We start from the raw sequence: 12327 nt of genomic DNA, 5'->3' as shown, positions 1-12327 counted from the left end.
CTGTAAATCTGGTGGCACACACTACATAGAGCCTGTAAATCTGGTGGCACACACTACATAGAGCCTGTAAATCTGGTGGCACACACTACATAGAGCCTGTAAATCTGGTGGCACACACTACATAGAGCCTGTAAATCTGGTGGCACACACTACATAGAGCCTGTAAATCTGGTGGCACACACTACATAGAGCCTGTAAATCTGGTGGCACACACTACATAGAGCCTGTAAATCTGGTGGCACACATTACATAGAGCCTGTCAATCTGGTGGCACACATTACATAGAGCCTGTCAATCTGGTGGCACACACTACATAGAGCCTGTCAATCTGGTGGCACACACTACATAGAGCCTGTCAATCTGGTGGCACACACTACATAGAGCCTGTCAATCTGGAGGCACACACTACATAGAGTCTGTAAATCTGGTGGCACACACTACTTAGAGCCTGTAAATCGGGAGGCACACACTACATAGAGCCTGTAAATCTGGAGGCACACACTACATAGAGCCTGTAAATCTGGAGGCACACACTACATAGAGACTGTAAATCTGGTGGAACACATCACAAACAAGAACTTGCAGTAACAACTAAAGTTGAATAGAGTACAGATTCAGTCCATGAGTATAGGCATTAATATTGTTTCCAGACCAATTGTCCATTACAAATGGTAACGACTTTAAAAATGTGGCTATTTCTTTAAGTGGGGTACCCCATATTTAACTTAACTTATGTGATGGGGGGCTTGCCAGTTTGGTACCTATGTGTGACATTGCGGGATACGGGAGCATGCATGCCTAGGCCCTGTCACAATGGGGAATACAGGGGTTTGCCAAACTCATTCCCATTACACATGGTTGGGGCATGTCAGCTTGGTTTCTGTGACACTGGGGGTTATGGGGCATGCCAGTCTGGGCGCTGACACACTGGGGGGTAAATAAGGGCATGGCAGTCTGGATCCTGTGACAAGGTTAAAAATAGAGAGGCTGTTTGTGTCTGAGAAATGGGGAGTGGCCGGACCCTATAATAAGGGAGAGCAATGGGGGTTGGCCGGACCCTGCGACAAGGCAGTAGAATGGGGAGTAGCCTCAGCCCTGTGGCAAGGTATAGAATGGAAGGGAGGTGTAGCACGAGCCCTGTGAGGTGGTAAAACCGGGTAAGAAAGAGGGGGATTGCCCAGGTCCTGTGACTAGCGGTACAACAGGTTTGTAGGCTGGGACCTGTGACAAGGGGGGTAGAATGGAGGGGGGTTGTCCTGTGACAAGGGGGGATAGAATGGGGGGGTTGCCCTGTGCCAAGGGGGGGGTAGAGTGGAGGGGGGTTTCCCTGCGACATGGGGGTAGAATGGAGAGGAGTTGCCCTGCGACAAAGTGGGTGAATGGAGGGGGGTAGTCCTGGCCCTGTGACAAGGGGGGTAGAATGGAGGGGGGTTGCCCTGGCCCTGTGACAAGGGGGGTAGAATGGAGGGGGGTTGCCCTGGCCCTGTGACAAGGGGGGTAGAATGGAGAGGGGTTGCCCTGGCCCTGTGACAAGGGGGGTAGAATGGAGAGGGGTTGCCCCGTGACAAGGGGGGGGTAGATGGAGGGGGGTTGCCCCGTGACAAGGGGGGGGTAGATGGAGGGGGGTTGCCCCGTGACAAGGGGGGGGTAGATGGAGGGGGGTTGCCCCGTGACAAGGGGGGGGTAGATGGAGGGGGGTTGCCCCGTGACAAGGGGGGGGTAGATGGAGGGGGGTTGCCCCGTGACAAGGGGGGGGTAGATGGAGGGGGGTTGCCCCGTGACAAGGGGGGGGTAGATGGAGGGGGGTTGCCCCGTGACAAGGGGGGGGTAGATGGAGGGGGGTTGCCCCGTGACAAGGGGGGGGTAGATGGAGGGGGGTTGCCCCGTGACAAGGGGGGGGTAGATGGAGGGGGGTTGCCCCGTGACAAGGGGGGGGTAGATGGAGGGGGGTTGCCCCGTGACAAGGGGGGGGTAGATGGAGGGGGGTTGCCCCGTGACAAGGGGGGGGTAGATGGAGGGGGGTTGCCCCGTGACAAGGGGGGGGTAGATGGAGGGGGGTTGCCCCGTGACAAGGGGGGGGGTAGATGGAGGGGGGTTGCCCTGTGACAAGGGGGTGAATGGAGGGGGGTTGCCCTGGCCCTGTGACAAGGGGTGTAGAATGAAGGGTGGTTGCCCCGTGACAAGGGGGGTGAATGGAGAGGGGTTGCCCTGTGACAAGGGGGGTGAATGGAGGGGGGTTGCCCTGGCCCTGTGACAAGGGGGGTAGAATGAAGGGCGGTTGCCCTGGCCCTGTGACAAGGGGGGTAGAATGAAGGGCGGTTGCCCTGTGACAAGGGGGGTAGAATGAAGGGCGGTTGCCCTGTGACAAGGGGGTAGAATGGAGGGGGGTTGCCCTGTGACAAGGGGGTAGAATGGAGGGGGGTTGCCCTGTGACAAGGGGGTAGAATGGAGGGGGGTTGCCCTGTGACAAGGGGGTAGAATGGAGGGGGGTTGCCCTGTGACAAGGGGGTAGAATGGAGGGGGGTTGCCCTGTGACAAGGGGGTAGAATGGAGGGGGGTTGCCCTGTGACAAGGGGGTAGAATGGAGGGGGGTTGCCCTGTGACAAGGGGGTAGAATGGAGGGGGGTTGCCCTGTGACAAGGGGGTAGAATGGAGGGGGGTTGCCCTGGCCCAGTGGAGAATATTGGATGCCAGCCAGGCCCTGCTGTGACCACGGCCAGTGTAGATGAGACCAGACACAGAGCGGTAGCAGCGAGATCTCCGGCAGTAATGTGAGCACACTCCCCGGCTCTCCCACCACCCGGCCCCACTCACCGATCAGCCTCCGCACCTCCTCCTCGCTCATGTAGACGTTCAGCCCGGACTCACTGGGCGCCCCGGGCCCGGACTGGGCTTTGCTGACGGGCAAGAGAACCGGGAGCAGCAGCAGCAGGGACGGATACCACAGCCCGGGGCCCGGCTGCCTCCCCCTTCTCCCCCACCCCGGGGGGTCCGGGGCCCCGGGCAGCATGTCTCTCACAGGCCGTGCCGAGGGGAGGCGCCCCGGACCATCCTTCCCCTCCCGATTAACCAGAGACACCGCAGCAGGCAGCACACGGTTCCCCCGCAGGCAGCACACGATCCCCACAAAGGCGGCAGCGGCACACGGTCCTCCCCGGGCTCTCAGTCTCCCGCACGGCGCCCGCTGTGGCCAGCCCGACGCACGCGCTCTCTCCCTTCCTCAGACCGGCTGCGCGGATTCCCCTCTTCTGCCCCTTCCCGGACGCCGTCCTCCTCCTAGGCAGCCAAGTGCGAGCCCCCCGGCCGGACTTCTTTTGTTTTCTTTGCTTCTTTCTTTCTTTTTTCTCCCCACCGAAACTTTATTGTTCACGTAAACAAAGACAAAGAGGCTTCTGGCTGCTTGGTGCGTTTACTTGCATGTAGTGATGACATCATCATCCACATCCGGGAACAGCAGAAGAAAGTGAAGGGGATTTAGACACTACCAAAGTGAAATCCTGTAGCTCTGCTGTGCAGCTTTAGGTTTGTAGTACCACAGCTGATAGAGAGCCACAGGTTGCCTGTATGTAAACTAATAATGGGTCCGATTCAGCATGGATCGCAACTACGCAGATCAGCCGATGGTTGCTAACTGCGCATGCACGGTAATCGCACTGCGATGATGCACGCAGTCAGGAATCTATCGCAGAGTGAGTGACAGGCAGTGAGCCTTTGGGGTTGGTGACGGGGAGTGGTTGCAGAAACGCAGGCCTGCCTATCCGCAAGGGGGGGTGCATAAATTAGCCACTGCGATTGCCTACGCAGCTTAAGTACTCACTGCGTGCACCGACACTTACAATTTCTGAGACAGGTCACAAGCCTGCTAGGTATTACGGATGTGAGAAAGCCGTTGTGGGCGTCTCTATGCTGGCTGAGTTGTGGCAGATATTAGCATATAATCGCAGCTTTATTGCGTGCGATTACATAGCTTTGATCACAATTGCGATCTGAAATGAGGGTCTCATTCAGACCCGCTCGCGAGCGCAGGACGCTCGCAAGCGGGTCGATGTTACCCCAATGCGCATGCGCACGACGGAGGGAGCTCCGTCATGCGCGAGACCCGGACAGCGACAGCCAAGCTGTCGCTCCGGGTCTCGCACCAAAGGGGGCGTGCTGTCGATGGTGACTGACAGCACGCCCCCTTTGGTGGGCGTGCCGGGGGCGTGGCTGCCAGACGGAGGCGTTCCCATGGGAACGCCTACCGTCTGGGCCCGGCCCCACTGACATCACTAGTGATGTCAGTGGGCATGATTTTGGCTCTGATAGAGCCAAAATCACTCCAGGGCTTGCGGCCACGAGACCCTACCGCAGGGTCTCGTCGCAAGCCCGATGGTCTTGACCATCGCGACCATCATCATGGACGCTCGCATAAGCTGTGGGTGGTAACCCACAGCTATGCGAGCATCCAAAAGGCCGCTCCACATTTAAATAGGACGGCCCTGATTCAGAGCGAGCACTCTGGTCAGAGCGTCCGGCTCTGAATCAGGGCCTGAGTCACTCCCAATATCTAGGTAAATACACAGCAGTAAGCCTGGCCTAAGAAAGTGCATTGGTCCACAAGGAGAATTCCTCATAGAACTGTTTCTGCTGCATTAATACATAATAGCAAATTCATATCTTTCAAGCAAAACTAGTGGTTAAAAGCATGGGTGTAAATGTACATGATGTATGTCAGGCATATACAGAGGAGCATGTGTGATTGGTGTGTTTTAGGTGTAAATATGTGCAGGGTAAATTAGGCCCATTTTTTTTTTTTTAACCCTTTAATTGCATTTCTATATGAAAGAGTATTAGCAAGTATAATGTAATAAAAGTCTTCACTTGTACAAAGTTGACACATGTATTAAAGACACTGCTGATGTCCTCTCATGATTAATGTAAAATATAAATCAACATGAAATAAGCAGTCGTTTGGAGAAACACCCAAAATTTGAAATGAATAACGGGGTTGGTCCTAAAGTGTTGGTAGTAGGTTATACTTTGAAGTAATGTTTCATTACTTCACCAATGTGCACTTCTAGATGTAACTGCACAACTAATGCTGGGTACACAGTATAATGACGGATCGGTCAGCAGTCCGATCCGCCATCCGAGCTGCCAATTTGTAAATTATACACACTTACCAATCGGACTCTTGATATGTGTGGCCAGACATATCATTTGGGCGGGCATTTCATTTTTAAAATGAAATGCCCGCCCTCTTGAGATGTCAGTGTCGGCAGTCCCTGCAGCAAGTGTACAGGCGGGCGGTGGGCTTTTAGATATATCGGCATCAGCTGTGCTGCAGGGCTACCCTGATGTGTCTATGAACGACGTCATTCACACATACAGTATATAGGGTGTACACAGCCGTCAATCCACTAGTAATAAATTGTTCGGCAATCGAACAATATATTGAAAAGTGTGTACCCAGCATAAGACTGGATTCTGGAGGCAACGTGATGAGCACCATGATATATGCTAAATGATTTAGTAGGCGTACTTGTGTGCATGGGGGCTGATGCAGGGTTTGCGTGTTTTCGCAGTGCGCATGCTACTGAGCCAAGCATATACAGGTACAGGTGATGCAGAGTTGTATGGAGCTCATGTACATCTCCATTTGCAGCAGAAGAGCTTAAATAGGTGGTAATGTGGCATTTTCACATATGTAAAGTTCAGGGAGAGCTTGTCAGCGGAATTGCGGGCTATACAGAGTATGTGTACATATAATTATGTCTCTTTTCAGTCAGATCCTTTGCAGCAAGTATAGGGCTGTTGTAACAGTGCAATGATAACGATTCATGCGTACAGATAGGTGAGGTATGACGGCAGAGACACGTACATCTCATACAGATAAAGGGCCTGATTCAGACCCACTCGCGAGCGGCTGTCCGCTCGCAAGTGGGTCGATATTATGCACTGAGCATGCGCACGACGGAGGGCGCTCCGTCGTGTGCATGCGCCAGACGCGACGAGCAAAGGAAAGTCCTTCGCTCGTTGTGTCCGATCAAAGGGGGCGTGCTGTCAATGTTGATTGACAGCACGCCCCCTTTGGTGGGCGTGCCGGGGGCGTGCCTCCCTGACGGGGGCGTTCCCACGGGAACGCCTCCCGTCAGAAGCCGGCCCACTGACATCACTAGTGATGTCAGTGGGAGTGATTTTGGCTCTGATAGAGCCAAAATCACTCCGGAGCTTGCGGTTGAAAACCTCAACCGCAGGCTCCGGCTCGCAATTTTGATGGTCGCGATGGTCTCGACCATCACGGCCATCACAAAGCACGCTCGTATAGCCTGTGGGTGGTGACCCACAGCTATACGAGCGTCCAGGAGGACGCTCCATGAAAATGGAGCCCGGCCCTCATTCAGAGCGTGCGCTCTGCTCAGAGCGTACGGCTCTGAATGAGGGCCAAAGTTAGGCATTGCATGCAGTGTGGGAGCTGTTACATCTGACTTCCAGGTGCACACTTCTTGCAGTTTGTTAATCATACTTAGGGCCTGATTTTGAGTCAGAGGTAATATAGCAGCCAGACTTACTAACCTACGCTAATGCGCGTATCCACCCGTCTATGCGAGTATCTATGTGCCTTCATGCATATGCATTGCACCAATCACTGATTTTCCGGCCATAGCAGTCATCATAAGTATCAGCACTTTCACTCACTCCATGTTGGGTGTACAAGACCTGCCTGAAACAGGCTTCCCATGTCAGTCTGCAAGCCTCAAACCACGCGGTAGACAGACTACACGCCCATCACACTCCCATGAGATATGTTCCGTGCATCCTTATGGTCACCGACCAGTTGCCATACTAAAATGATCCTTCTTACATAAGGCTATGTCAGCTTGAGATCTGAAACATATGGGGCTCTTTGCCACTGCGGACGCTTTGTGCAGCCCACGTTCAGTGTTTTCTGAGCATGCGCAGTCTGCAGAAAATCACAACATGCTTCCGGCAGAATCAACCCCTTAATCATACTTGCCAACTTTCCCAGGGAGACTCCCTGAAATAGCAGCAATCTCCCTGACTCCCTGAAGAGTCTAGCAATCTCCCTGATTGCACATTACCCCCATTATGTAGCTGGTATATAATTGGAAAAAAAATTCATAGCTATATACATTAAAATGGTATAATCAGTGCCATTTCCCTGCATTGGTTATAAGGCACAATGGGCCTGATTCAGACCCACTCGCGAGCGGCTGTCCGCTCGCAAGTGGGTCGATGTTATAGACTGATCATGCGCACGACGGAGGGAGCTCCGTCGTTCGCTTGCGCCAGACGCGACGAGCGAAGGAAAGTCCTTCGCTCGTTGTGTCCGATCAAAGGGGGCGTGCTGTCAATGTTGATTGACAGCACGCCCCCTTTGGTGGGCGTGCCAGGGGCGTGCCTCCCTGAAGGGGGCGTTCCCACGGGAACGCCTCCCGTCAAAAGCCGGCCCACTGACATCACTAGTGATGTCAGTGGGAGTGATTTTGGCTCTGATAGAGCCAAAATCACTCCGGAGCTTGCGGTTGAAAACCTCAACCGCAGGCTCCGGCTCGCAAATTCGATGGTCGCGATGGTCTCGACCATCGCGACCATCACAATGCACGCTCGTATAGCCTGTGGGTGGTGACCCACAGCTATACGAGCGTCCAGGAGGACGCTCCATGAAAATGGAGCCCGGCCCTCATTCAGAGCGTACGGCTCTGAATGAGGGCCTATGATCCCTATCGCTACATGTATTTTCATATAAGGTTTCTCTTTGCCACTTATATGGAACCCCTTCTAAAACACAATACATGAGCAAGTCCTGAAAAGTATTAGTGTGTTTTCATCATCTTACTAACTGCTTTGTGGCTCATTTACATTTGGATGTACGTCAGTGTTATGACACACCCCTGAGATGTAGCAGTACACGCCCACTTTACCGCCGCGATCATAGGTGTTGCTTTCACAATCTCCCTGAAATGCTTTTTAAAAGTAGGCAAGTATGTCCTTAATGATTATATTCACAGACACCAATAATGGAGGCAAAATAGACCATGGACCTCATTCAGAGTCGGACGCGAGCGCCGATGCGCTCGTAACCGACTCGATGGTTTGGCCTGCGCATGCGCAGTGGCCGCACTGCGCGTGCGCAAGCCCCGGAGTGACAGAGAAAACTCTGTCACTCCGGAGCTCGTTACCAAAGGGGCGGCTGTTGATGTTGATCGACAGCTGCCCCCGTTTGGTAGGCGGGCCGGAGGGGTGGTTTCCAAAACGGATTCATTCCTTTACGAACGCCTACCGTTTTGTGGGGGCGGCCGCACTGACATCATCAGTGATGTCAGTGGGGAGGTTCCTGCTCCATCAGAGCAGAAAGCTCCCTGGAGCTTACGAGTGCCTAGACCCAACCTTAGGGTCTGGTCGTAAGCCCCGATGGTCGTGATGGTGATCACCATCGCGACCATCAACCTGGTCGGTCGTTAAGCTGTGGGTTTAACCCACAGCTTAACGATCGACAAGGAGATAGCCGTTCAGGATGCAAGCGGCCGCCCTGATTCAGTGCGACCGCTTGCAACTAACGACCGCCTCTGAATGAGGTCCCATGACCCCAGACCATGCCGGCCCACGGACATTTTGCTAGGCCAGGCTATTTCCTTTTTCATGTCATGGTCATCAACAACACATAACACTGCACTCAGAAGTAAAATATTAGATGCAATTCTTCTCATCTAGTCTTATGCTGGGTACACACTGGCCAATATATCGGCCGATCAATTGATCGGACAATATATCGTGCCCCCGTCGGCCAGTGTGTACAGACGATATTTCTGTGAACAACGTTGTGAAAGTCACATTTTCAATATAAAATTATTAAATACATATAAATATCAGTTGTATTCCCTTTTAAAAGTCAAATGGGAATTTTATTTCCCACAGTAGTGAAAATTGAATTGTCAAGTAATGCAAATAGACAGCCACAACTCTGTATAATGTAGCTGCAATGCTAAGAAATTAAGGGGATGATCCAGCTTCGGACGGAATTGCAAAGCTGCACATGGGCAGCTTTGCTATTCCATCCTTGCTAATATGCATATGTAGCAGGGTGTGTATAACACCTCCTGCTGCATTTGTGATCCTAGCACTGCGACCATCATTCGCAATGTTTGATGGCGCCGGGCCGCCAGCCAGCTGAGTAAGCCTCAGCTTACTAAGGCTTGCTAGGCCAGGAAACTGCGTCCGTCGACGCAGTCACTGGCCTTGCCACTCCCGGAAAACGAGGCTGGCAAGCCCCTGTTTCAGGGAACGCCGGCTGAGCCTGCCTCAATCCCGCCACTTAAATGCCTCTGCCTGTCAATCAGGCAGAGGCATTGAAGGGGCTGCGTGCGATTACGCAGGACATCACTCGCAGAATGGGTCCTGCGTACAGATTCCCAATAATCGGTAATTTGCGTTCAGCATTGCACTTGCATGCAATGTTGAATCAGCCCCTAAGTACTTCAGTACACAATCAGCCAATCGAAAGCATCATCACTGCATATCGTTACAGTAAGACCCACAAGAGATATGCTTCCTACTAGGCACAGGCTATGTGTAGATAGATTTATCCATGTCTAGTTGTGTTGTAATTATGGGCCTGATTCAGAGTTAAACGCTAATGCTCTCACAGCTGTGAATATATGAAGATATGCTAAGGCAACAATGGCCGGGACTTGTACTGAGATGCCCACATTGCCATCGCAGCTGTCTGCAAATGTGTAAACATACCCAGAATCAGACGCAGATCAGACAAACATCGACTTCCTGAGTGAGTCTATATTCATTCAGAATGGCCGCCGTAACTGAGACGCCGGAGCCATGTTTCTTGCATACATGATGGCAGATGCAGGATATGACGCCCCAAAACGGCCGAGCCACATCTGAGTTTTTAGCCGACACTCCCCGTTGTCTCCCCAAAACGCACCAACTGTCAATCACAAAGCAAATAAAGACTCACAGTGTGCTTCTACGGTAATGTACCTAGATGCATGCGCAGTGCGACTCACGGAAGCGCAGTAGCAAAAAATCGGTCGATTTGAGAAAACATCGGCATAGCGTAGTGCTCTGAATCAGGCCTAAAGCGATCAAACCCCCATACTTGTCTATTGGGAACTTTCCCCGACTCCTGGGAAAATAGACCTCCTTCCCAGAACCAGGTCACTTTACAGCTAATCACACCCACTGAGCCCACTGTGCGATAGAACAAATTTAATTTTCAAACTAATGCTGGGTACACACTGGCAGATATATTGGCCAATATATCGTGTGCCCATTGGCCACTGTGTATTAGCGATATGTCTGTGAATGACGTCGTTCACAGACATATCATGTCAGGCGTATTGTTTGTAAAATTACAACCATTGTTTTGTGTAGTCAGATCACATAAGTATTGATGAGCATACACGCGGTCAGATCTGTCAGATGAACTATTTGAACGATTTTACCAAAGATTTGAACGATTGAACTATTTTTGACTGCATTAAAATGAATGGAATCGTCCAAGTCTGACTGCAAACACATCAGATATCAGATATCGTTATCTGACCATTGGGAATGTGCATCGTGCAAATCGTTCATCTGACAGATATGTCAGATGTCAGATTTTCCTTCAGATATGAACGATTGAACGATTTTTTAAATCGTTATCGTTCAGATCTGAAGAAAAATGTCACCGTGAGTATGCACCATTAGAACATTAGCACTACACATCCTTGTGCTGAAGCTAGTGACTGTTGCTATCAGCTAACCTATGAGTGCCATCTAGTGGCAAGTATATGGTAGTTTCCTTCTGCAAACTAATGGTGCGTACACACTTGTCAATATTTTGGACGACGGAACGATATCGTTATCGTTCAGTCGTCCGAAATATCATTGTTTGTGAGCAAAAATGATCAACGATAAAGACCAGCGATGCGCGCTCCCGCTGGTCGTTGGTCCTTGTTGTTCATCGCCTGAACGTGCAGGCCAACCTGACGATATTGTCAGGTTGTTGCATGTTCGAGAATGAGGGAGGGAGCCCAGCACTGAGCGATATCATTAACGGCATTGAGCACACCCTTGCCGGGGACACACTAGACGATGTCGCTCATGGAGCAAATCGCCGAGTGTGTATGCTCCTTGACACTGACCAGAAACACTGAACGATATCAAGAACAATTTCGTTCAGTGCTGGGCTCCCTCCCTCATCCCCGAACATGCTACAACCTGACAATATCGTCAGGTTGGACAGGAGGTTCGGGCGATGAATGACAAGGACCAATGACCAGCTGGAGCGCGCATTTTTCGTTATCGTTCATAGTTTTGGGGCAGAAACTGAACCATATTTGGACGACTGAACGATAACGATATCGTTATTGTCCCGTCATCCAAAATATCGATGCGTGTGTACGCACCTTAACATTTATTCATTTGTTTATTTTTCTTTATATAGCTCCTATTTATTATACATCGCTTTAACGAGAATCTTGTGCTGTCCCACCGAAATCTGCACGGTTGGGAGGTATTGCATTGCACTGGTAGCCAGTATTAAAGCATGAGAAATAGGGAATGCTTTGTGGAAACAACCGTTCACTGTGGCTTGTCTTATTTTATGTTCAAATCTTTTTTTTTTTTTTTTATTGAACACATAACAAAGGATACAGAATATGAAAAGGGGGCAAGGGGGTACTCAGCACAACATGCTGCATAGCATGCACAACAGTCAAAAATAAGCTACAACCAAAAAAAAGGGGTGCTCTACATGCAACAATACAAGATCATAATATGTATGTGCCCACTTGGAGCTACAGTATAACCTCTGGTCACAAAAGGACAATAGACAGAACTAATTTGTCAGTTTCATTGTATAATGTTTCATCTTGGCCTTAAGAAGATATAAAAGAGTAAAAAGAAAAGAAAGTGAAGAATACCAGTGGCAGGTGAACAAAGTGTAATTAATTTGTCAGTGGGTTCAATGTCAATAATTAATATACAGACAGTGTAATGCAGATGCCATAATGCCAGCTTGGTACTAATGCTAACTAAAGCATTTTAGTCATGTTGACATTATGTTAAAAGCTATAATACCAACACAGGTAAAAGCTTTAATTAGCATTAGTGGTACTGCGCTGGCATTATGCTGCCCAGTGCCCACATAGTAATTGTCAGCATTGTGACTGTTGACAAATCATACCAGTCCTGGCAAAACCCAAGGGTGCAGCAGAAGGGGGAGGGGCAGGAAGGTGGGGATGCCCGCAGGCTACGCTAGAACTAAGGTTAGGACTGGGATGAAGTAAAGCAACAGCTGATAATGATAGGGTGAAAATCCCC

The 12327-nt window shown here is 50.8% G+C and overlaps 1 protein-coding gene across 2 annotated transcripts in view; it reads right to left on the bottom strand.

The window, feature by feature from the left end:
- RYK (receptor like tyrosine kinase) overlaps window positions 1–3211 on the bottom strand; it is a 165806-nt gene extending 162595 nt beyond the window's left edge. The window contains exon 1 of one of the 2 annotated variants that reach the window (XM_088466654.1): window positions 2815–3211. In XM_088466654.1, coding sequence (XP_088322780.1) covers window positions 2815–3010 — 196 coding nt within the window. In that variant the 5' untranslated portion in view covers window positions 3011–3211. The remainder of the gene's footprint in view (window positions 1–2814) is intronic. The other variant, XM_088466653.1, reaches the window with a different exon arrangement.
- Window positions 3212–12327: the final 9116 nt, after the last annotated feature.

This window comes from Taudactylus pleione, unplaced genomic scaffold (genome assembly GCF_031769625.1).
Source record: "Taudactylus pleione unplaced genomic scaffold, aTauple2 ptg000066l, whole genome shotgun sequence".
Taxonomy (NCBI): domain Eukaryota; kingdom Metazoa; phylum Chordata; class Amphibia; order Anura; family Myobatrachidae; genus Taudactylus; species Taudactylus pleione.
Note: the sequence above shows the minus strand (reverse complement) of the source record. Positions and strands in the feature narration are given on the sequence as shown.